The sequence below is a fragment of the Aquila chrysaetos genome, chromosome 22, assembly GCF_900496995.4.
Source record: "Aquila chrysaetos chrysaetos chromosome 22, bAquChr1.4, whole genome shotgun sequence".
In the NCBI taxonomy this organism is placed as follows: Eukaryota; Metazoa; Chordata; class Aves; order Accipitriformes; family Accipitridae; genus Aquila; species Aquila chrysaetos.
Genome location: NC_044025.1, coordinates 5,506,140 through 5,532,723, shown reverse-complemented (window position 1 = coordinate 5,532,723; position 26,584 = coordinate 5,506,140). Strand labels below are relative to the sequence as shown.

Genomic DNA, 26,584 nt, shown 5'->3' with positions numbered 1-26,584 from the left:
ACAAATTACTTTGCACTTTCCCATTCTCGGACCGGGTATTAATATGACTTGAAGATCTACATCAATTTGCTTTATTTATCACCGTGATATCAACTTTTTAGAGCACACATCTCCATGTTTTCCATACATCACATTGTGTGAACTGACCTTTCTCTACATTGTTTTTTTCTTCTGTAGTTGATTGCTTAGATCCAACGTGCTCCAACCACGGAGTCTGTGTGAATGGAGAATGTCTCTGCAGCCCAGGGTGGGGTGGAATAAATTGTGAGCTTCCCAGAGCCCAGTGTCCAGACCAGTGTAGCGGGCACGGTACCTACCTGTCTGACACAGGTCTTTGTAGCTGTGATCCCAACTGGATGGGTCCTGACTGCTCCGTTGGTAAGAAAAATATTTTTTTCCTGATTTTGCAGTAATGTTCCTATTTTGTTAAAATGTTAGCATCTGTGACAAGTTTGAAATTCAAATAGTTTAGAAAATTGTCTTTGGAACGTGTTTGGTCCTCTTTAGTTATGTTGGGAAGAAGTGTGTGTATATCTTAGATACTATTTTTTGTGACATTCTTAATTTGGGACTGTCAGCTGGGGGGCAGGGGGGATGCAGGTTAGGAGTTTGTATTTTGTTCTAATGTTGACCCTCATTTTGACTGAAAAAGTTACTTCAGTGCTTCACACCTGTTTCCCAACTGTAGATGAAAACTTCCATAATTTATAAATATGTTTATAACATTTGAGGAATGGAAAACACTCCAGTTAAGTAAATTTGGGGGGGGTTGCTTTACTGTGCATCAAAATGCTACTTATTTATAAAAACATCACAAAACAGAAAAATCTCTTTTCAAATGGAGGGTATTTTTCCCTTTTCAATTGTACATGGAATATAAAAAAAAAAAAAAAATTTAGTGGAAGAGACACTAAATTGCAGGCATAAAAGTGTAGGCTAAAAAATTTCATCCTCTCCAAAGCTACAGTGGTAAAACTTGATTATCCTAACAGAAGGAGCTAAAGAGAAAAAAAACAGTTTTGACAAGACAGCAAATGTTCTATTTGTGGGGAAATTTTGCATTTATGTTGTAAGCTGAACCTTGAGACCGAGCTGTTGGCCATAAGCAACTCTCTCAGAATAAAATTTACACTTTTCACACTTATTCAGTTATTTCTTAAGATTAATGTCTTAGAATACCCCACCAGTAAAATGAGTATCAAGATGTGTTTTTTCTGCTTCATGCATTAGCAGCCAGAAAAATTTATGAATGAGAGTTTCACTCTCAATTTCTTTGATGATGCATGAGGCAAAAGACCCCTCTGCTTTTCTACAACTTCAGCTGGCAGAGAGCAGAAGAATTTTTGGAGTGAGACACCGGATAACTGACCATGTTAGTAATAGGATTCCAAAATCTCTCCCTTGAAAGTGTCTTTTACCCATCACTCCCAGAGTCTAAGTGACCCTGAATTGTCACTATTGCCTGCTGAATGAGTTTTAGGTGAGTTTCAGTCTCATTCTTAGCAAATCGATGTCTGTATCAAAATCACCAGGGGTCCAGGTTTGAGTAAAACAGAGCTACATGCTCCCCTTCTTCGCTGCTGACAGGTGTGGAGGAAGCTACCTCTGAAATTTGTTTGTATCTCAATAGAGGATGCAGCTCTACAGCAGTCTGTCCAGCATAAATTAGCAGATTTTTTTAAAACAGCTTTTTAATATAGTTTAGTTTGGTTTTAAGCACAAGTTAAATGCCGGTTTTGATCAGACGATGAACAGGCAAGCTTTTGACAGCATATAGTTTTCAGCAAAAGCATACCTGTTCTACTCACTTTTCCCTTCGTGACTAGGTTGCTGCTTCTGCCCCATTGCCGCTGCCATAAGCTATAGCTATTATAGCTAGCTATAATCTTTCTTCTTTTCTTCTCCTAGAAGTGTGCTCCGTAGACTGCGGCACTCACGGGGTGTGCATTGGCGGAGCATGTCGCTGCGAAGAAGGGTGGACAGGAGTGGCGTGTGACCAGCGTGTGTGTCATCCCCGTTGTACGGAGCACGGAACTTGTAAAGATGGGAAATGTGAATGCAGAGAGGGCTGGAATGGGGAGCACTGCACCATTGGTAGGCAAACGACAGGCACCGAAACAGGCACATATTGCTTTCTTTTCATAAATCGTAGAAACATAGTTACTGTTGTGTATTGTGATAGGCTGTTCCTTTAAGGACCCTAGTGCTTTCAATATTATCTCTGACTCAAAGTGTGTTGGGCGAAATGCAGATGTGCTCTCGGAATCATTTAAAATCAGTAACAAACTGATTTGTAGAGGAAAAAAAAAAAAAAAAACCACCAACGAATTCCACAGCAAATGAACATTAGTAAGTAAAGATGTAACAAATGGTCCATCACGGTATCATCTGAGCCAAGATTTTCAAACTTAACTAAACATTCCTTTGTGTGAATGGCATCTTTTTTAATTTCCTGGTCTGATGCATCAGTGCTCTCCGGCTATTATACATCACATCTGAAACACATCGCCACCATCACCACACAAAGCGGGGGTCAAGTTGTGGAGGAATAAGTGGTCCTGGTGTTACAGAAATAGCTCCCTAGCATTCTCCTGCGTTGTGCTGTGACAGTGGGCATGGTGTTTGCATATAGGCAATCCCAGCATGGGAGGGCCCTGCCGGTAGTGCAGCATGCTGCTGTACCCTTTCCTAATAGCGTGCTGCTCAGTACAGCATTGGCATCACGCAGAGTGCTGTGACTAACACGATTGCAGCTCAGCTGTGATGTGTCAGCCTGGGAAGTTCAAAAAGGTTATACTTACACAAAGCAATGATGTTCTATCCTCTCAATTACCGTGCTTGAACATTTATTCTGAAGAGGAACTAATTGCTCCTAAATAAAGTTCTTTATTTACAAGCAGTCAGGTAGTGCATTTGGATTACTTTGTAAAGTTACTGAAAACAAAGGGAAAAATTGTTATTTCCCCTATGCTGTAATCAAAAATGGGAAGTTCTGAGTGATCACATCTCTTCTGAAAAGTCTGAGCAAAATTGTCTGGAACAAAAGTATCCAACTTCCGAGGCAATGTGAGATTCAGGCAAATGTACTTTTCTCCAAAGATTTTTTGGAGGACTGTGAGGTATACCTTAAAAGAAACCTAGTGAGTCCAAATCCAAGGTCATATTGTTTTAATTATCTTGAAGTGGTAAATTTAACAAAGCAAAGGAGTAGATCAACTGAGATTTCTATGGCAATCAGGGACCCTAATGGAACAGTCCTATTACAAGTGAATTGCTATTTCTTTACTTAAAAGTATGGTGAGATTCTTGCATCCCGCAAGCTGGTTTTCTTTTTCATTCCCCTCTGATTTCTTCCTGGATATACAAGCCATTTCTGATACACACATGAGTTGGAAACTAAAAGTATACTCTTATTGGAGAGAAGAAAAAAAAAAAAAGAAAAATAAATACATATTTTGGGGGCATATCCTTTGATGTTGTGGTGCTGCATGCTTCCACCACACTATGCTAATATGATTTAAATCAAAGCTTTTATGACTGAACACTTTGTGACCAGCATAGATGCAGAGTGTTTTCTCACAATTGCTTTCTGACTTCCATCTTATCAACATATCTCTGCTAGATTAATCCAGGCATTTTGTTTTCATATTAAATACTTCCCAGATCTTTTCAAAATGCCTAGTATATAAATTTTTTGCATTGAATTGTGTAATAGTTGCTTAATTTAAAAGTTGCTGCTTTGCGCAAAATTTGTTTTGCTTTATGATCTTTTAGTACTATGCATATGTTTACAGGTAATTAGTGTATTTAAAGTCTTCATTACTGTGCACACAAAAAGCTGCCTTGTACTGATATGTTAAAAGAATTCTGAAAATTACAAGCAAAACTAGTGAACTCTGAAGTGAGATATTTTTAGTCTAATTTTCAGAGCTGTGAAATAAGTATTTTCCTTATTATTGATGTATATAATCAATTCTTCTTTTCAGAATAAGGGTGATACTGCTAAAGTGATTAAAATACCCGTAAGCTTTTTTTGTTTGGTATGTATTAGAAAGATTTCCTTGAAACTTAATGTGTGTCTGCCTGTGGCAAAGATGAGACTAGGGCAAAAAATTTAGGTTTGCCCTTCTAGTTATCGTATATTAAATTTGTGCAGTCATAAGTTGCCTGTTGTATGTAGGCAGATATGTATTTTTGTGACAGACCTGTATTAGTAATAATTTTCATATGCTTATATCATGAGGCCTGGTTGTGAGGCCATTTACAAAAGCACAAAGCATGATGCCAGAAATGGAATTCAGTTCAGAGGGACAGTCGGCTTGATCCCACTGGTTCATGTTACATGGGGCTGAAACAGAGAGAGAGTTTGGAGGATAAGGATGGTAAAACTAATTTTTGTCGGTATTGGTACAAACAATGCTAGAAGTTACCACTGGAAAATTTGTCCTTAGAGTGACTTGATACCTGGGAACAAGGATGAGTTCCTCAAGATGTTTTAAACTTTGGTGTGAAGAACTAAAGTGTACTTACATTTTACAGAAACAAATTTTAATTTAGAGTACTCCCTTTATGGTTTCACTTTCAACTGAAAGGTTGAAAGACCATTTAATGTCAGAATTACTCACTGAGGAGTGTCCACCTAAAAAGATAATATTCAGGAATGCAAATTTGATGTATTCAAACCTTGATTTTGTAATTTTTTTATAATTATTTTATTTTATTTTATTTAATCCAAAGCCATTGTTTTAGTCCTGTTTGAAAGGTACCTGGCAAACTGCACAGTCTGTTTGTCCTAAGGCAAAGCCAGGCCAGACTAGAGTAAAATAGCATATGAGCAGACGTTGAATCTCTCCCTTCCCTCTACATAGTTTGAATTTTTGAATACCCATGTTAGGTCTTCAGGAGCAATGAATGGCCAGGCTTACCTCACAAGACATTTGAGAATTTCTCCATGTGGACTTCAAGCAGAAAAATATGAATCACATAGGAGAGTTTATTTACTCTGAATTTCCATTTATTGATACACCTAGTCTGAAGTCAGTAGAAAAACTTGCTTTGATTCCAGTGACTTTAGGCCAAGCCCACTTAGAACAAATCGATCTAATTCGTGAGAAAAGAAACAGGTTTCTATATACAAAGCAAAATATATTTTCTTTTATTTGTGTTTCTTTACCAGTTTCATGTGCTAGATTCACATGGCTGTGGAAAAAGAAATCATTATAGCAACCTGCAGGTATCCAAGTTCATTCAGCGTATTTTGTTCTATTTAATATCAAATTAGGCCTTTATAGATATTTGACAGAATGCATACCCTTTGGCATTTTGATGTTGAGTATTTAAGCTCAAAAAATTTAACAAAAATACAGTTTCTCTCTGCATTACCTCCATTTTAAGAAAAGCACTCTGAAAAGTCTCCCAGAATGTCACTATTAGCTCGGTGTTAACAAGCTGTTTGTGCAAAGCAGCTTTTACCTATGTGCAGCAATAGAATTACATATAAAAATCAGTGAACGCAAAGTCCAGGTTACAGAGATTTTAATGAATCTATATCCAAAAATATAAAAATGAAAGGAGTGGTGTCTGGTCTAGCTCAAACGCTGTACGCAGCAAAGCAGAACTCCACATTGGGCACTACATTTCACTTTGTTACTTCAGGTAAGAAGAAAAATTGCTTACTGGAGTGATGATAAAGAAAATTAATCTTTTCCCAGTGCAAAAATAGACCTGTCAGGATATGTTTATTAAGTGATTACTATTCATTGATTGCAATTATGGAGGAAGTTATAACTAAATAATAGAGGGTAATCTAGATGAAAAAAAAATATTGGAAAACTAATAACAAAGCGAAACACTAAGATATAGCAGTTGCTAAATCTTGAACCAATTTCATGCCAGAATTTTAAGATGGAGGATTTAGCTTTTCCTTGAATCATCTGAGTGTTGTTAAAGCATGCTGTTACAAAACAGATCTGTTACTTTCCCTGAAAATAATATTTGGATGTTTAAAACTGTTGTTTTTAAACTGTTGTGGAGGGTGTTCTCCATATAAACTGTCAGGATAGCATACTAAGGACAGTGTGATATATGCGGAGATCTTAAGAAACAGTCAAAACACCATTTTAAAAGTGTAATTCTGTCTGTAATTCATATCCCTGCAGCATGAAATACGACTGTTATTAAGTCATTGGTAAAAATCTCACTGTGAGACCACTGATCCAGGATTTAATCCTAAATATTTACAAGTAAAATTTGAAAGTCTGCAAACGTATCTTGTAAGGTGAGCTCTCACCAGAAGACGATATATGAGGTTTTCTTTGCGGCCGCCTGTCATATTGCCAAAGCCTTGCTTTTATCTGCTCACATTCTACATTAGATGTAGGTTAAGCACTTCTGCTTTCAGACAGAAAGTGGCAAAAGATTGTAGTCAAGGCTATTTGATAATATGGATACTCTGCTGCAGATTACGATCAGGACAATTCTTTTGTGTTCCTTTTTTTTTTTTTTATTTTTCAATGCAAATGAGCTATACCTGCTTTGACAGCCATAGAAGCTGAACCTCCAACTATCTACCTGCTAGGTTGGACAAGACCCTTAAGATCATCGAGTCCAACCGTTAACCTACACTGCTTCCTGGCTTGGTACTGCTTTTCGGAATCTAACTCCAGAGGTGGGGATCTGCCACTCTCTTTCCCCCACTGAGTCCTTGGCATCTGTACTGAAACTGTCAAATGGTAGGACATGTTCTTTAGTAAATAAGGGATTTGGAAATCTGTATTAGCCCTATGCCTTATCTTCTATGTTTTCAGGGCCTTGAATAAAGAAGAAAGATTTGTAAGAATCAGGATCCTGTCACCTACGTGGTGGGAAATAACCTAAAATTTTCAGATACATAAAAATGTGCAGGAAAAGGGAGGACTTTCTGTGTCCGGGATGATTAAGATCAGAAGTTTCAGTTACAGTATGGGAGATTTGGGTTAGGTGTTAGGAAAAACCTTGTAACAATAAATGAAAAACTGAAGTAGGTTGTCTAAGCAGGTTGTGGAGTCCTCATCAGTGGAGCTTTTAACAACAATTTAGACAAACGTCTGTCAGGAATATCAGAGAGGCAATTCATCCTGCCATGGGGGAGCAAGCTGACTAGAAAGTCATTGAACCATATGAGCTCTCTTCCAGTCTGATTTTAAATGAGCTTAAAAGGAAGCATTCCTTCTAAGTACGTTATTTTATAATGGCCTATGTTAAGATTTGCACTGTCATCCCCTTTAAGAATCTAATGCTGCTCTTAGAAGTAGAATTGATCATTTATCCAACCAAGGAGACTAATCTGTGTGTTCTGTATTTGCAGAACAATGGGTTGTCAATGTATATATTGAGCCACTCTGAAACATCCAAACAAAGAGCAAATATTACACCCAGTAGGTAAATAGTTCAAATCCTCTCCCTTTAAAGCACCAAGACTCACCCAACTGAACATTAGATGAATAGTATTCTACCTCTGTTTTTACAAAAAAAAAATGTTTACTAAAATTTTTTTTTTCCCCAATTGTTTTGGGATGACCATGCCCTTCTCAGCTTTTAGATATGTTTATATTTTTTGTCAGCCGGAAGGAATACCACATATAAAGTGTAAAGATTATGATTTTTACCTTATCATGAAGTCAATATTCAATAGAAACATTAATAATGCAGCATTGTGTTATCTCTGGATACAGCAGGATATTTTTGTCCCATGATAATGCTCTTTGCGTCAAAGATTTTTTTTCTTCTACTGCTGATTTTTCTTGTTGTAATTACAACGGTAATGATTCAAAGATGAGGCAATTTTCAGGAGAGATGGAAAGTGTGTGGGAGGAGACAGTGGAAAGCCATCGTATCTGACAAAGAGCAATTTAGAAGGAGCTAGATATATTAGACTTCTCTGATGCACTCTAACTTAAAATTAATCTGTAACAGTTTATAACCTATCAAGGCACAAAAAAAACCTTCTAAGTACTTTATTTCATAATGGCCTATGTTGGCTCTATAGAGGGAGGAACACATTTTTTCATTTTATTTGAAAAATGCATAGAATATTTGGGTCATGACCACTTTTCATTACTGATGATACAGAAATATGTTGGGAATATATATGATGGCGTGACCAAAAATGTTAGAGACATCGGCTGTTTCTGTATCTGCAGATTCAGGTTCATCATCTGTATAATACAGTCATCCTATTGTCTTTACACCTGGTGGCACATATCTTGATAAGCACATCTATGATGCAGTCTTTTAGGTACATGTTGTCAAGCTTTCATTTGGAGTGTGACAGGGTGGTTTCCCCTCCACGCATCTCTTCAGCAAAACGGAAGAGTAGCAGATACCTCATGAAGTAATCTGAAAGATTCTCAATGATTTCTGTCATTCTTTGCCCATAATTTACATTTTCATTTCTGTCAGGCAGGCACAGACAGACTCATAAGGTAGCTTTCCTTATAAAGTGATGTTTTGGTCACGTATGTCACATTATATCATGTTACATTTTATAACCAAACCCAAGTAAATGTACTAGTCAATTAGACAAGTGGTCATCTAGTCCAACATGACCGTGCTTCAGTAAAGATGCAAGCTCCCGATAAATAAGCAATTAGAAATTTCTTCCTGGGAAGATGATGCTTTTTATCTTTTCCAGCTACATCTGCTATTGGGTGTTTTGTTGGTTTTGTAAACATGTCATCTTTTATTTCACCTCAAAAACTTCTGAATAAAATCTCTTGGCTGTAGACTGCCCAGATTATACGCTGTGTAAATAGCTCTTGTTTGGGATTTTTGTTTCTGATTTGTAACTTTCTAAATTCCTATCCCAATAACTAAAATATACTTCGCTACTTTTGTGTATCAGGGATGAGTAAACTTTCTAAACAATTTCTGTAGCACTAAGGAATCCAGAACTACCATATGCATCCTCTTACCTTATCAGAACTGAGCAAGATAGCCGATTATATATATTTGGAAGGAAGTATTCTGTGTAGAGATCTGTATACAGTGAGAGTGGTTTGACTTTCAGGGAGTTTAGAAACAGAATTCCTTTTCATCTGCGGAATTTACACAGGGCAGCTGGGGATCTTTTTTGGCTAAAAGGCAAGCTTATTCATGAGGAAGAACTTTCCTGTTTGCATTCTTTGCTGCGGGCTTCCTGTAAATGATTGAAATATGTCACAGCACAGTGTTGGAACACTTGAGTGGCTTTTTTCTTTCTCTTTATATAGGATATTTGCAGAACATGACCTTACTTCTTCGCTTTCTATCCCCCAAAAATTAATGAGCGTGTTTTCAGCAAAGCTTCCTGCATTTTGTCTGGTACTTCAAAGATGCACCCAGCAGATACTGGTGAATAGTTTCCCAAACTGAAATCACATTTCTTTTTTCTCCTTTTGGAGGGGCTTCTACATGAGTTATATTGATTTTCTGACCAATACTTGAACTCTTGAAAGACCACAAAAAGAGGGGGAGGGCAATCAATCAGGCAGCTGATCTAACTTTTGAAAGGGTAAAGCTGATTTTACTGTTCATAGGAGTATTCCCAGCATCAGGCAATCTTCTCTTCTTGGACAGATAATGTTTTCTCTGTTATTGTGTACCCTGTGGTGTCAAGCGCAGCTTCAGCAAGTGAGTGAATTGCATGGTGTTGCTGGATACAAAACAACAAAGACATGGGAATGCTTGTGAGAGGTCAGTGACATAGATTATATAGAGATAGGAAGGTAGTACCAGATGTTGAGAAACATATATATGTATATATAATACTTACTAAGAAACAAATACAAAAAAGAGCAGTATCTGCCCATCCTTTTCAGGCCTCCTGTTAGTGTTCTTGTTAAAGGTATCTTTTCCTTAATCACTTGCATTCTTGCTCATACATTCTCAAGATATAATTCCTGTATCTTCAACATCAGTTTCACATACTCTTTCATGCTTGAAGATGCAAATAAAGCCAAATGTGTTTTGCCTGACTGCAGCAAACTCTATGGAATAACAATTCAGACACAAGGCTTTAACTTTTCAGCTTCTTGTCAATTTAGTATCAAATTAACAGTAGGATCCATTAGAAGTTAGAGGCTTGTCTTCCTAAGATATTTGATGCTTTTGAAATTCTCTACTTAATATTTTCATAGTTTAATGTTGTATTAAAAATATTAATGTCAGAAAGAAAGAGGAAAAAAAATGGTCTCCATAGCATCTGTGAAGTGTCAGTTCAGGATTTTGCTGTGTGATCTATTTAGGGCTTTGGGGGAAAAATGAAACTATTGAAAGCTTTCTCTTTAAACTGTCAGTTATCTCTTATGCAGTAATACTCACCAAGGATGAAATACACACTGATGTTGAATATTGATATATCCTCCTTTCACTAAAAGCCCTTACTTAGACAATTTTTTTAAAAGATCTTAAGGATTGAATATGGGGACTTGTTCAGGGTACCAGTTATGAGGTACCGTGAGCCATTCTTACTGAACAAAGTTTTTACAAAATTTATGTTATTCGGCTCCTTTCTCTTGTTCTTTCTTTCCATCCCTATTCTGACCTGCTTATGAAATGCTTATTAGGATAACCTCGCTTCTGGAGATTATTCCTGTAGGTAGCCTCAGTCTATTTCATTTTCGATACAGTTTTTCTGTATATATAAAAAGAAGCAAAGTTTTCTGTACAACAGAAATCATCATATAATGTAGTATATTTTGTTTGCCCAAAGAAATTACAAACATCAGTTGGATAACTGAAATGTAAGAACTAAATACAAACTTGAGTGTTCTTGAAGGTGTTCGGGTCTGAGGTTATGGTCCATGTTCATCTCTGTATGTTGAATGTGCAGATAGTTGGAGTAATATTGGGATCATTATTACCTGATTTATAGCTGCCATGAAAATTGTAACTAAGTGTGTAGATTTCTACAATTTCCAGTACATACTACTGTAGCGTTTTCAGTGATATAGTATTGATTGACATATAAGTCTCCATCTCATTCTGTCCGTTGTATTCAAAACACATCCATGCTGGGATAGATAAGAGACAAAGCAATACTGGTGTCTCATTAGTCTAGCAGCAGTTCACAGTCATAGTACTAAGAGCCAAAGGAAAAGTGGGACATGAGAAATTAAGGTTACTGTATTTATCCTCATTCTCTCTTCATTCAGTAACAGGATTAGAGCAGAAAGGATTCATGGTCCAGCTGTTCCTTGAAGATTTTCAAATCTGAGAGCTGACCCTTAGCACTGGGTGCTACACGCCTAACTTAAATATTTCACTCCAAACAAGTACCTCTCTTAAACAGTTAAGCAGTTTTCATGGAAAAGTAGTAACTTTTGCTTTCACAAAGACTTCAGTGTGACATGGATCATAATATTATCCCTAATGAAAATTTAGGCAGAGGAGACACAGCTGTCTGGTTATCCATGTAAAGCTTTTCTCCCTCTCATTCTACTAAACTTAAAAGATACTTTTACTCCAGTCTTACTGTAATCTGCCAGTTCTATGGCCCATGACCGATGTCTAACATCTGGGATTCGTTGCCTTTTCTTGTGCTGTCTCACTGGTTATTGGGAGCCATGCAGTGAGTCCCAGATGTTCAAGTGTAAAACAATTTCTGCATTCTCTCAAACATGGTTTGCATAATGGCACCTAAGTCCTACCCAACTCATTTGTATTTTCTCTGTTGTACAATGCCTTTTGAAAGGCTGTGAGTTTCCTGGATTCTGTAAATAGGGAGCCATAATTTTGACAAACTGCCAGTCAATGTCAGGTTTTAGTGCTTTTTCCTAATCCCATTGTATTTTTAGTTTCTATTCGCAGTTTTTAACAGTCCAGCGTGGAGCAGGTTGATCGATGCAGCATCAATAGACTGTGGCCTGCTTTTAAAATGCTGTAAAATAAGATACCATACAAAATAGCTGCAAGGAAAGGTTTAAGTATTTCTTCTTAAATGTTCTGGAGTGTTTAGGGTAGACAGAACTACATGAGCTCATAGTTAATCTTTCATATAATTAAAAAGTATATACACTTTTAACATTTTAGTATATTTTTACAGAAACCCATGTAAAGTAAAGATGAATCTCTTCTGTATTCATTCGAGTTAATTGTAAAATTTCAGATGAAATGCTTTTAGGTAGATGTTGAAAGAGTAAAGTTATTCATGAGTGTGACAAATGAGTAAGATTCATAATGCATCTAGACCACATATGTTTTAATTTGCCTTCAAATAGCCAGTTTTTCAGAGCACCGAACAACTGAGCTAAAGAACCACAGTGCGTCAAGATGCAGTCCCTGTTCTAAAGAGAAATAGTAGTGATAAGAGCTTTGTTATTTAAGAAATAAATACAACAGTGTAATCATGATTAGACCCCATTCTTTTTAATTAAAAACTAAATCTCTTGGTAGTGAAAAATATTACTAGGTTGTCATTTTAGGCTAGTAAAGATACTAAGAGGACAATTATCCAAAAGAACAAATTAACAAAAGAAAAGATCAGTTTAGAAATAACATGTTTACCTAGAACATGGTGGTTTATTGATCTTCAAAGCAGTACTGCTTCAAATACTGTGATTTTCCAATTGTTAGGAATCAAGAGGGATTGCTGAGCTTCCTGTGGAATGAGTTCCTCAAGAATAGCACTGCAGTTATTTTTGTAAATTCAGCATGCACAAACACAAAACCCTCAATGTCCCAGAAGACACTGATTCTCCTAAAACCAGAGGTACATTAGTACAGATGAGAGAACTGACTTTTTTTTTTAACCACTGGGAATACCAGAGAGTAGAACTCAGTTCCTAATGTAGCATGTTGCCATCCACTTTTCAGCAGATTTTAAATATAAACTGATCTGACTTCTTTGCTTTCCATTTAATAAAGCAAGGCAAAATGTGTATATGCTGGGTTACAGATCACTTCTCTCTGAAATTAGCAGAGAAATTAGCAATATGGCATACAGTTTTACAATGGATGATAGTATATCCAGAATAAAGTGGTTATAGAAAAAGAAGTTGGGTGTCTCTCTCCCTCTTCCCTATTGTCTTTTATTTTTAAATTGCAGAATCACTTACATTTGAACAAGAAAAGTATTACTGAAAGCAGGAAGCCATGGATGATTATTTACTGCTGAAAAGTAAAAGCACAATATGAATGTGTTAAAATGTTAACAGATTCTGATTAATTCTACTCCTTACATTTTTTCTTTTTTTCCCCCCAGAGTAATTTGATAACAGTACAGGAAAAGTAATGGCAATGTGCCTTTTCTTGTTTCAAAAAAAAAATTGAAAAGATGTTTTAGACTTAACACAGAAAATCACTGCATAGGAGTTTGTTAGGAATATGAAATGAAGGTTGACATTGCTCACCGTGCTGCATTGTTAATAGATAGATGAATTGGGGGGGGGGAGTGCGGGGGGACGTATAGTGACACCGATTTTTAGATCCAATTCATCTTTTTGTTGGATTCTTTGGAAACTAGGGGTAAAATTGCTTTTTGTTACTGCCTCCCTTGGATCGTTATTAATTGATTCTTTATCATGAAGCCAATCCATATATATCTTCATTGTGTCCTGTGAATGTTTGAACCTTTTTTTTTTTCCAAAATAAGTCAGAAATATTGATTTAGAATGGAGAAAGCCTTCCATATTTAGAGAACGGGTTATTAGAGTCAAGGTCACTTTGTTTGTGAAGGCTGAGAGGGCAACAGTTGCTTGAAGGAAATACTAGGTGAGTGTTAACACTATAGAAAATGTTACGCTTGTGTAAACAGGTCTGCACTCATTGTTTCTGCATCATTCCTCTACAGAGATGGTTATGAACCAGAACCCTAAACAATGTATATACTGTGTTACTCTTGCATATGTAGCTAGAAGGCTGAAGGAGAAATGAAAAAAATCTATACAGACACCTAAGCATTAGCTTGCAGTTGCACCGTTCCTTAATTCAGATCCAGAGGGACCTGTAGAGGTTATCAGTTTTATGATTGTTCATTGGAATCTTTTGTTATATATTCTATAACAACTTTAATTGCTTATATGCTGAAGAAAAAAGTGAATCAAAATTGGTCAGGCCCTCCCTTAGTTTCAAACAGTAGTTCATATACTTTATCAAAAGACTTAATTACATATGAAATATCACTCAGATAGCAAACTTTGTGGATACACTGAAGTGTCTCCTGAAATTGTTAATATTTTCATACCACATGAAATTTTATTAAAATAAAATTCAGACGGTGCTTATTAAAACCTAATGATTTCCCCATTCCTTTGATCTTTCAATCTTCCATACATAGAGAATTTGATAAGTAAAGTCTGTCTTCTTTGACCAGTATTTGTATTTCTAGTTACCGTGAAATTCCTAAAATGCTTATTACCTAATTTAAAAGTGTTACTGCATGGAAAGTTTAAGATGCTTTGTAAAGGGAAATATTTATTCAGCAGAATTGGGGTAATTTAACATATTTGCCTTCCATTTAAGACTGTATCTGTTTATTTAACCTTTATAGTTACAGTTTCCCCTACTATACTAAGGATTTTTGTCAGCATTTCTGAGATAAAACACTGTATTTTTAAAAATTTCTGGCAAGGTGTATATAATGTATGTGATTTCTTCAGGTGAATGTTCCTGCTGATATTAAATGGGAGCTTTCTTAAAAGTTATTTGCAGAATATGGCCCTGGATCTTAATTATTTATTTTATTTTCTGTATTTTATTGCTTGAGATAAAGATGTCATAAAATGCGAGGAGAGGTGTCACTCAAATGTGAACAAATGACAGTGAAGTGAAAAGGAAGATGTCTGTTCTTTTCAGCATTGCTTCTACTATTTTGTTCTATGACTAAAAATTACAGGTTTATTAAAGATAAACTTTCACAGGGCTACTGCTACTGATCCCTTACTTGAATTAGGTAACTTCATTCCAGCTTAGGAAATAATTAAAATTAGTAAGTTGTTTCATTCAGCATGAGAAGCAGATACGTGTGCTGGAAAATGCACTTAAAGGTCTTCAGTTTACTGATTTGTACCTTGAGGAGAAGGGCAGTGTCATTAAACCGCAGGGTAGTTTTTCCAGTGAGCGATACCCAGTTAAAAAGAATTTTTGCAAAAACTTCCTAACCACTTACAGAAGTTATTACAGTAAATTGGATATACACTATGCTGATTAAACGTATTCCCACATATGTATTCACTCTGAAACCTAAAGCCGTTCCAAAGTTCACTTTGCTTGATTAAGAGCCGTGGAGATCTCATAAACTCAATAGAGTTAAACTGCATCAATCCTCAGGTGAGAGACCTTCAACTAACATTTTGATGTTGCAAGGGGTTCTTTTGTTAGCTATCATGGAATATAGAGTGGAGTATTATGGAAGTCGTTGGCAGTTTGAGTTAGGGCAGTACTTCTCACTTTCTGCTCTGAACTGATGAAATATTGCTATGCAGTGGGAAAAGGCTGCTATCTACTGCTTGGTTTCACAGCTTTGAACAAATCATTATTGTCTAAAGGAAAGCCTAATTAATCTGTGTTTCTAACATGTTCCTTAGAATGTGGTAACAGTTCAGCTACATATAAGAAATGAAAAATGATACTACACCACATTGAAATTATAGGAAACAGACAGAGTACGGTAGCCTAAGTTGGAATTCTATTGGAACGCTGATGGTAAATAATGCTAGTCTTCAGAGCAATCTCATGTTCTGGTAATTTTCCCTTGAATTTTTCTACGATAATTAATAACCTGGATAGAAAACAGAAAAGTCAAATTTCTTTGACATCTGTTTGGTATGTTTAGAGATACTATTAGCTACTTATGCTGTATTTTCAGTGTCGCAAAGAAAGAGCAAATTGCACAAAACTGTAACAAATTGTCCTTTAGATGTCCCATGCACAGATCTTAGGGTTTTTTCTTTCTTTTTGTTTTTTTTGTTTTGTTATTGGAAATTCCTTTTGACTGGTCTTTGTTTCTAATAATTTTAAGTCTGCTTTTCCCTGTTTTGTTTTTTTTTTAAACTAAAGCAAATATCATGACAATACATAGTTGTGCAACTTTTCGCCTGACATAAATCAGTGAATAAAGGGTATTAATCCAAAGTATTGATCATACAATCCTATTGCAGCCGAGGTGGAGCGATCTCTAGATTTCTTGGCTGCCTCTCCAACTCACTTAGTTTCTGTTCCCAAGAGAAGTGCTCCTAGCAAACAGTCCCATTATAACTAATAACATCCTGCTTGTCCCAGCATGGCTTAAAAACTGTCAAATACAGATGCAAGGCAACCAAGTTAAAAGCCTAGTTGGTGCTTCTGAAGGCTTCAACAGAGAAATGGAAAAGAAGTACTCTGTCTATAAGAAGAAAGACTTAAGTATTTGCTCCAGAGACTTAAGGTCACTTCTAGTGAGGCTAGGGGAGGAGCAGAGCTATCAGTTGCCTGATAGTAAATATTTTTAATGTAAAGCAAGCAGAGCTTAAAGAGTCCTTCCTCTTCCAAGTTTCTTCCAAGTGCAGATTAAATACTCTTGGCTTTCTCGGGGGTGAAATGGTGAAGATGACCTCCTTCGTAGATCAAAACCAGTTTCCCAGATTTATTTAGTATTTAAATATCAAGGCAACTGGCTGCACTTGAAGAATTATGAAGTTTTTTCCTTTGCCACTTAGGCAGATAAGGAACAAAAAGAGAGCTATCCTACGCTTTGTCTGTGCGTGCAGGATTAAAAACTGTTTATTTGTCAAAACAATATTTTTATTTCTATAGCTTTTATTAGTTATTTGTGCAGTTGGTAGATACAAAAATTGGAAAATTGCATGACATTCATGAGGCTTATGTATAGTGAAAAGGGATGCAGAATGGATGCCTAGCACTTAAGAATTAAAGGCATGTTTATAAAATATATTTTATGTAGTGAAATATTCATCTTCTATCCTACATCTGCCAAACAGCTCAGCATACACAAATACTCACATAACTCAGAATGCATTGTTTATGTATTTTAATTTCTTTTACATACATTGCCTATGTGGCAGAATACTGCTCCTGTCATGGGCATTATTTCATCCTTTACATTTGTACATATTTAAACTCCATAAATTCTAGCTTTAACAAACACATGAGATGTATGTATTTTAATATTCATATATCCATTTTTTTTGTCACTTCTGATCAGATTTTACTGTCACGAAGATTTAGGATTACTGCAAGCCAGAAGGGGTACAAGAAGCATTTAGCGTATGTTATCAAGGCTTTTTTCATTCCAAACTATCCCACAATGATTCTTAAAAGCTTCTTTTTTTTCTTCGGTGCTTTCTTTTGATTTTCCTTTGGAACAGCTGAAATGTTTGGACTCTATAGTCTGTAACCATACAGTCTGCAGCCATTTATTGGAATCCATGTAATGATTACTTTAAGAAGACCAGCTGCAAAATATTATATCTGTCCATATAGTACTTTTCATCCTGAAGGGATTCCAAAGTTCTGAACCAAATTTAAGGGATAGATGCTCGTAGAGCATACTAATCTGTTACACAGTAATGGAGGAAAATGTGTACTTATGTTAAGGCTCATATTTATTCTTCTGCTAGAGATAACCCTGCACACTTATACAGGATCTGCATTTGCATACCTGAAAGTTAATTGCTAAATTATAAATTCTGTGCAGGCATTAATATCTGATGAATAGCAAGTAATTATATTTTAATAATGCCTGAGAAAACTGGGATTCCCTGCCCTGAGAATTATGAATTATAAAGCTCTAAAACTGGAGGGATCATAGATAATTCAGTTTGGAAGGAATGTCAGGAGGTCATCTAGTCCAACCTCTTCCTCAAAGCAGGGTTAGATATGAGGTCAGATATTAGACTCAGGCCCATAGTTTTTAAGGCAGACTTCCTACAGCCCTCTTTATTGTACATTGGATAGGCTGTTACTCACCACTCAGTGCCCTAGCTAAGCATCTTCTACAGCCTATTGAGCAACGTAAGTAGTATATAATATCTGCTTGTTCTCACTACAGTGCCCTGCTTGTGTATGCATGTGTGTGTGTGCACATCCCGTTCCCTCCCGTCCCTGAATTCAAACGGGGTTAGAAATACTGGTGCCAACTACTGTTAAGTAGTACTGGTATAAGGGAACCAGTTCTGTTTGGTCGCTGTAAATGCTGGCTTAGCTTACTAGAGCAGTTTGGTCGACTTCAACTCCTCTGCTTTGTAAGCTATTTGTATATTAAAGGAGTTACGGTCAAAGAAATGCAATTTGTATTTGGAGCAAAAGTGGATAATATGTGATTCCATTTATTTAGTTATTTATATAAATATAGATAGATATATATATAAATGTGAGTTCTTATTTATAGAGTGAAGGAATTCATTCCTCCTGTATGCCCTATGTGGAGGATTTGTGAAGTGAATAAAAGTATTCCAAAGTCAATGACTGAACTGAGAACGGTGAGTGTCTTCCCCGAAAATCCCAAATTGCATTAGGTCTAGAATGTTAGTTTAGTTTTAGTAGGACTTTATAAAAGTGTTTGGAAATGGAAAGCCTGATGCTAGTGATATTTGGCTAGAATGGATACAACCGAGGATTGCCTCTTTGCGGAATGTTTAGGCTCATGCCAGTCTGATGAAAGGAACTTTCCGTTTCCAAGTGATTGATCGCTTTTCAGACAGGAGAAGCATTAGTTATCCATGACCCTTTCAGGAGTCAGGAAGGGCTGTAAAACCACCAGCAGCAGTCTATACACCAAGGGGTTTCACCATGCTTGGTAGTCAGTTAACGCATAGAAACCAGAGAAACCCCATGTTTTTCTGAACAACCACTATGTTAATTTTAACTATTATATAAAGGGCCCAGGTACAGCAAACTACCACGAACCTTGAGGCTGTACAGTAGCTGATTGAAATTCATGTAATTCTGTTGAATTTGGCTGAGTTTTGCCAATGTGGACCAGCTTGTGTCCTGGCTGTCAGCTGATACAACCGAGAAGGATGAAGAGTCAGTCTGGTCAGTGGAGAAGGATGTGATCCCAAGAAGTCTAGCCACTTCAGATTTAACAGTTAATTTTACATTACAATGTGTCAGTTTTTCTCACACAGATAAACTTTTCAATATTTGCAATATACCTTGTGTTTAACAGGGCTAATGCCAAGGCCTTGTCTGTAGTGTCAGCTTTCGTGTTCGGCACAGCATACCTGTTGGTGGCTTTGTTGTGCTCCCTCTTTCTGTCTGTGTCTTGCTTCTGCAGAGACCAGAGCTCGAAAGCTTGCCTTATGATCATTGTGTGTTAGGCCATCGTTTGCAGAGTGCTAGAAACAATTTTGTTACCAAATCTGATTTAGAAACCTAGATTCACATGTAAATGTGTGAGCACAGCAGAGGACAATATTTCACGCTTAATTACAAATATCGTGTTTGTAAAATAGGTCTACGTAAATCCTAAAGAATTATTTTAACCTGGTTATGTTTAATGTACCTACACACTGAGCTTACCAGAAAATATCTGATTTAACTTGGCTTGGTGTTTACCTTCTCTGCCTCTGCACTGCAACTTTGTTGCAACAAATAATGTTGCTTAAAAATATTTTCTGAGCAGTAAAGCTAGTGATTGTGATTTTCCTTTAAAATTTAAGGAAGTAGACTAAATGCTGGGTGGCATTTGTGTCTTAAGAAAAGCTAGCCAGTGACAATGTAGTCTCCTCTGCTGACCCCTCGGAGCATTCATAGAGAAGAAGTACATCTGCCTCACTGGAGGGTTTTCAATCAAATGAGAGGTCTGGGAGTACTCTGTACTACCAGACAAAGCCTTGGTAGCAATAAGCGATTCTGCCCTTTCCAAGCCTGATCTTGTACTTTTTATATCAGCAGGGTCTTAGATCATAAATATTTGAAATTAAGGCCTACCTTTATGGCATCTTGACGTATACTGGGATTTTAGAAGTTCAGATCTGAGCAGGTGAAGGATAGGGCTTATCTCTAATTTTACGCAGGCTGCATTCACAGCATCATTAAATTGGGTTCAACTTTGGGTAAGCATGGCACCACGCCATCTCCACCAGCAAGCGTAGTCTGCCTGGGAGTGCGGGATGGAGTAGCAGCATCCTTTGTTATCTGGGCTCGGTGTCAAAATTGCATAAAGGAACATGAAACTAGAAAAACCTGTAAAACCACATGACTTCATGCTTTCCTCCAAAGTTAGAATAGAATACTCCAGGTACTTCAGTAAGTTGGGTATGATTCTGAGTTCATACATTGTCTTAGCTGTTAACAATAGTAAAATTAGGGCTTTGGATTGTTTTCTGCCTGAAACAAGGAAAAATTAGGTCATTTATGTTGAATTTGATAAATTTCAGTTAGCCAAATGAAACTGAGCTTTTGACTTCTAATGTCTGGGATTTGACAGCATAATATCAAATATCCTTTTGCCAGATACAGATATCACTTAACATAAGAATTATGTCGTATTTTTTCCTCTTTGTCTCTCCCTATGACACGAAGAGGGTAGAATGGGTAAGGAGTATGGAAATGTGACACAACTTTGTGCATCAGTGTATATGAGATTCTTGAAGCTTTGTAGTTAATAAGTACATCTAAAGGTATACCAACACTTTACCAAAACATTTATTCAAAAAAGTTCAAATGCACATTTTTGAAAAGCTATGACTGCCGCATATTTCAAATAATAAAAAAGCAAATTGCATTGTGTGCAAGGAGGTTGAGTAGCAATTACTGTGTGAATCCTAATTTTTATGAACGAATGACTGAAACTGCCTGCCATAACGCTGTGATTAATGTAGGGATTTTAGTTACTACATTGTAATTGGGTTATATATTCTTTTAAATATGAGGTCAATGTTTTGCTTGTTACTCTTCAATTGACTGAATTTACACATCCTGTCTGATAGGTCACTTTATCATTACACTGCCACTAAACTAGTTATATAGACGTTATTTTAGAGATAAATCCAACTTGAGAAGGCTTCTTTCTCAGAAACGATATTAAATATTACAAAGGATAATGCCAGTCCTTGTATCCGATATCAGAAACATTAATACAATAAAAGATTATGGTTGTGGTACTGGTTTTATGAATGCAATTTCACCCAGAATTATATTCTAAATGGATTTTGTTACAGTAAGATTAATTTGAAAGAACCAGCTATCTTAAATACAAATTTTACTGCATCTTTTATGTATTTTTTTATTGGGTATATGAATATGAGTTGAATATGAGTCTTATTTGAAAAGAATACACTGTGTAACCTGAATGTGCTGCTAGGGTTGAATTTTAGCTCTTGCTCAAAATCTCAGCAAATAATCTGCTTAGCCTATAGAAGAAACTACGCAGCTATGCTGTAGCTTTTGGGCTGCAGCAGTGTCTTTACTTATGTCCATATATTTCGTGTGACTACTTTGCTTATGCTGGTGCACATCCCAAACTATCGTCACCTGATCATTGATAAAGCCACCGTGCAGAGATTTGGTTTCTGTGCAGGATGTGATGCATCTTCACGTTAAGGTTAGCAGTATCGGGGCACGCAGACAGCACGCTGCCCTCGTACCATCCCCTACCCCTGCCTGCAGTCAGTGGGAGATGTGGGGGCTGTGTGGTGGCGGGATATTGTGGACATCCCACATTTGCAGGGCTGGATCTGGCCTCCTGCCTACAGCGGAGCACTGGGACTCGTACCATTGCAGAAGCTTCTCAGTCTTACGACTAAACTTCCCATCAATGCAGTCTCCCTTCCTTCTTGAAACTGTCTTTTATATCTATAAATAGCCCAAATTCTTGGGCTCAGCTCTTTGTGTTTGCACAAGCTTCTGAGCAGACAAGGATTTTGTGATTATTGATCTGTTTGGTTTCCTCAAGTCTCAGGACAGTGTAGCACAAACTGTCACCCTCTTTTCCCTGCCCAGCTGTTAGCAGCTTGAAGGGGGGTCACACCAAAAGCTGGTGACAGTTAGAGAACTCTGTTGGTTGTGCACAAGAGGGAGACCTCGAGGGTGTCTCCCCCGATGAAAGTAATGGGAGCCCATCTGCTTGAGTCGCTTAAAATGAAGTTGGATAAAATGGACTGTACTGCTGGGAACAATCCTTTGTTAACAAGGCGTGATGCTCTCACACCCATGGGGGTTTTTTCAATCTCAAATTTTTGTGACCTATATTGCAACATGAGCTTTCCTCTGGTTTTGGCAGGGGGTGGTTTGTTTGGTTGGTTGGTTGGTTTTTGTGTCTGTATCTTTTCTGTAGGGTTTTTTTTCAGAAAGATATAAGTGACTTTTCTTGAGACTTCCTTGTTAATACCAACAGTTCACCTTTGTGTGAGGTTTAATTCTCTTCTTCTAAACAGTCACACACATGTTTTTCTCACATTTTCCTATTTTGTTTGGAAAGCTGGAAGTTCTCTGAATTCCTGCCTTTACATGTGAAAGACAGAAATTGCATAGCTATGTAGTAGATAGCAGAATTTCCTTCTAAATTCTATGGCATATATATCCCAGGCAATTTAAGGAACCTTACTTAACATTCATAATTATCTGCCTTCACAGAAGGTACTACAGTGGAGGGATTCAGGATTCTTAAAACTTACTTCTCGGCTTTTCCATTTTTTTCAGCCTGTTCAATAAATAAAATTGCAGCTGGCCCATTCGTTAGTTTTAACTCAGGCATGTGTTCGTCTCCCCCTACCCATCTACAAGCAGTTATTTATTCCATACATTCCTTTGTTTGATAAATAGCTTAAAGAAATATTTAGGCTATTGGGTAATTTAAAAAGAAATGTTTTCTCTAAAAAATAAAAAGGAAAAAAAAAGAAGCAAGGAAGCCAGTCAGAGCATCTTGGTGACAAATGCTTCAGCGCCAGAGAGAAGCTCCGGCTCTGCGTGAGCACTCTCTGGAAACGCAAGCAGGACTGCTGTGGTACAGGAGCGGTGAAACCGGGCCTTTTATTACAATGAAAAGCTGGGTTAATTCTTAGCAATTTGTCACTCTGTGTGATTATCCTCCTTAGAAGACCTGTGCTAGTGCTTCTGCATGGCTCTCTAGCCTGTTCTGGAACTGTCCAAACTCTCACTCAACCAATACTGTATTGCATTGACATATATTTAGTTACATGTTTGGGGTTTGGGTTTATTTTAGTTGAAATATTGCTCTGTAGAAAATAACTTGCGTGTGCCTACCATAATACTATGTGTCCTTTTTATTTGTATGCCCTTTCTTTGGCTTTAACTAAGCCCTGCAGGCTTTGGAATTGAAGGATTAAAAAATAACAATAGCAAATAAAAAGCATAATTTTATTTTCAATGTTGCTAGGTACCTCATTCTGTGTACCTCATTTATTATTTGCTAGATAGCTATAGGCACACCAGCAACTCACTGAAGGGATGAACAGAAAATATGAAAACAGTGATTATCCTCTAAAATCCAAATTAAACAGGCTATTATCATTACTGCTTTTATGTCATTTCTCTATATTCTGTAGGTACCATCATATCCCAGAATACTTTTATTTGCTACAGTTCTGTAGTTAACAGCTGTAATGAGAAGAGGAGGATTTAAATGTAATTTAAATGTTCCCCTTGAAACACATGTGTATCCTGTGAGCGAGAAAACACCGTGCTGTACAACATAGTCTGTACTGCAGGGCATCTTCACCCATAGGACCAGCTGGTCCAATGTCAATTCAAGTGAAAGAAAAGACTCCACGGACTGCCAGCGGGCTTTGGATAAGGCTGTGTGAAATGAGGTTAGGCGGAAATATAAACAGGAGATAGTATATTCCAGACTATAGCTGCACTACATGTGCACTAAATGGAGAGAGGTGCTGGGAACCCATTCTATCTGCTTGGAGACATTGTTTGGAGGAGTTTGGAGGATACATGGCTGACAGACAGTTTTGGATCAGAAGAAGACAGAAAATGTAACCTCTAAATTTACATCTAGTTTTCCATGTAGAAACAGAGTAGAGGCTAAAAACATTGTCTGCTTCTCTAAGTGGTTACGAGATATCACCTAGGGAGATTTTACTTTTTTTCCGCCATCTCTCCTATTCCCCTTTTTCCTTTAATTATACTAAGAGGCTACCTATTCCTTCAAAGTTTGAAAACTTTAAAAAGAACAAGATTTCTCTAACTTCTCTTTCCCTGGCTGCCCTTTCCCTTCCTTCTTTTCAGAATGATTGGCCCCACCATAAGTGGGAGTTCTGATGATTATGACGGTCTAGACTGGAACCACAAATTAATTGGACAGCGTGTCTTTATATTCTGATTTACTTAAAATGTTTGCTTTGGAGTTTTAAAGTAGTTTATGCAAAGGAAAAATCTATATATGCCTGGGTAGCTGGGTACATGTGTCTTTGTACACTTGGAGTTTGTGAGTATCAGTGGAATGAAAAGGAACTCTGTGCAGAATTTACCCAAAATTGACTGGAATTTTTGATGTACTGCCTAGACACTGGAAATTAATTTGCTGAGTTCAAAAATGAATTAATCATTACAATTTAGTCTCAGAATAATTTCATTGTAGATGAAACCTATGAGTATTCTCTCATAAATATATCTGGCACTATCACTTTCTTAGAAACAAGCACTGTCCATATTGATTTCGTTTACTATTCATAATGTTTCTGCAGACTTTCTTGTTAAATTCAGCTTTTCATAAATCTCTTGTAAGTTTTGAAAATATGAAGCTGCAGAAATAGATTACAGAAAAAGCTTACATAGGCCTTGAGGAAGCAGTAGACTTAATTTTGCTCACAATGACCTCGGTAACAGCAATGTTTGTTGTTTTCTAGACTCACTATTTATTTTTCTGTTGTTGTTATGAAAAACACTTTAATTTGTATTGTTATAGCATCTTCTAGGCCCCATCATGGACTGTGGCAATGTGGACCTTTACAAACAAATAACAAAATCTATTATTTTAAGCTCATTTTGTCTTTTGGATTGTAAGGGCTTTCAGACAGGAACTTGCTTTTCCTATTGTGTCTAACCAAAGGTCTCAAACCTTTTTAATCCCTTTTCTCCATGAATATTAATAACGTGAAATAAGATGAACGTAATAAGTGTATATATATAGTAGTAGTTGACTAAATACTCTTCATCATATTGACATGTTCTCACTTCTCATAGTGTTTTGTTAAATAGTGCCCTGTTCTTCTGATTACACTATTTACTTAGCATCCATGGTAGATCCTCTTCTTCTTGGTAATAGGCACCATCAAGAGACAGAAATCTAATTCATTCCTAGAAGAAGGAACTCAACTATTTTATGGCAAATATACCACACTTTTTTTTTTCTTAAGCCACAGTCTTCTCATGTTGCTATTGAGTATTCATTTGTACTATGTATCACCAGAGTTCCTTTCATGTTAATGTACTGTCATCATTTGTGCATTGGAATGGATAAGCTGAGGAAATGTAAGTGAAGGGCTTTCACATACTGAGAAACAACGTAGGTATATAGGGGGCAAGTGTCCCCGTGCACTGAAACAGATAAATTTGCTGAATCTTTGCTTACCAAATTGTAGAGTTCCAGGGTTGTCTTCAAGCCCATGTTGTGATCCATGAGAGTCAGCATTCTTGTGCTACTTACCACTGTAGTTGTGGTATGATATTAACGTGCCGAGAAATGGGCTTTTTAAACTATGAGCAAGTTAAGAATGTAACAGCCTGTTTGAACAAAGAGAAGCAAGAAATACAATGAAATCCATTTAATGAATTTGTCCTGTTACTCCAATTTAGTTGGGTAGTTGGAAAAAAAAAAAACTAAGAGAGGAAATAAATTCAGGCATTAAACACTAGCCCTAGTGTTCCAGAACTGCAAGATAATAGAGATTGTTCTGTTCAGTGAGAATGCTAAAAAGTGTTTTGGGATCTCATATATACAAACACCAGTTTACATCATTTGCTGTTAGATCCAGAGATAGAATGCCTTTATTTTCTCCTTTTTCTTTACCACTGCCTTCCAGCTTTCACTTTACATGAGTGCTGGGCATTTTGTCTGTCTGTGGTATAGAGAGGAATGAATTTTAGTATTTTGATTTTTAAACCTTCTCTGACTCTGATGAGCCCTCACAATGCCAGTCACAGATTCCTGACACTACATTACAAAAAAGTATTGAAATCTTTCTTGCTGTTTTAATTGTAAATGCATATGTAGCTGTATTAAAGCTCCCAGTTACCAGTCCCACAGGCAAGTTGGAGACTGAAAAAGAAGGGAGGCTGCATTAGTGTTTCACGTCTAGCAGCAGCAGCAACCTGTGCTGAGACTTTGCTAGAAAAGTGTAAGACGCTTGAAATGCTGTTGCCTGTACTCTGCCTGCTCTGTAAATAAATAGGTTGTCAATCTAGCACTTTAAACAAGCACTTTCTTCTTTTTTAACCTAGCTTTTTGACATTTTCCATTAAGCATACTGTAATAGAAAAGATGAGTAGAATTTCTCTGCACACCAGGAATAGCAACCTGTCTGCTTAGCGTGAAGGGCCCTCTTCTGTGCTGTGACTGAGAGCTTCATACCATGGCAGATTACTTCTTAAGGTTAGATGTTGACTACCTTACTCTCTCCTTGACTACCTTACTCTGTGAGTGAATTCGTAAGAC

At 36.9% G+C, this 26,584-nt stretch overlaps 1 protein-coding gene across 6 annotated transcripts in view; it reads left to right on the top strand.

The window, feature by feature from the left end:
- TENM2 (teneurin transmembrane protein 2) overlaps positions 1–26,584 on the top strand; it is a 715,493-nt gene that overhangs the window by 630,523 nt on the left and 58,386 nt on the right. For 5 of the 6 annotated variants that reach the window (XM_029997792.1, XM_029997790.1, XM_029997791.1 and 2 more), the window contains 2 exons: positions 178–378; positions 1,909–2,121. In XM_029997792.1, the coding sequence (XP_029853652.1) occupies positions 178–378; positions 1,909–2,121 (414 nt within the window). The remainder of the gene's footprint in view (positions 1–177; positions 379–1,908; positions 2,122–26,584) is intronic. The other variant, XM_029997793.1, reaches the window with a different exon arrangement.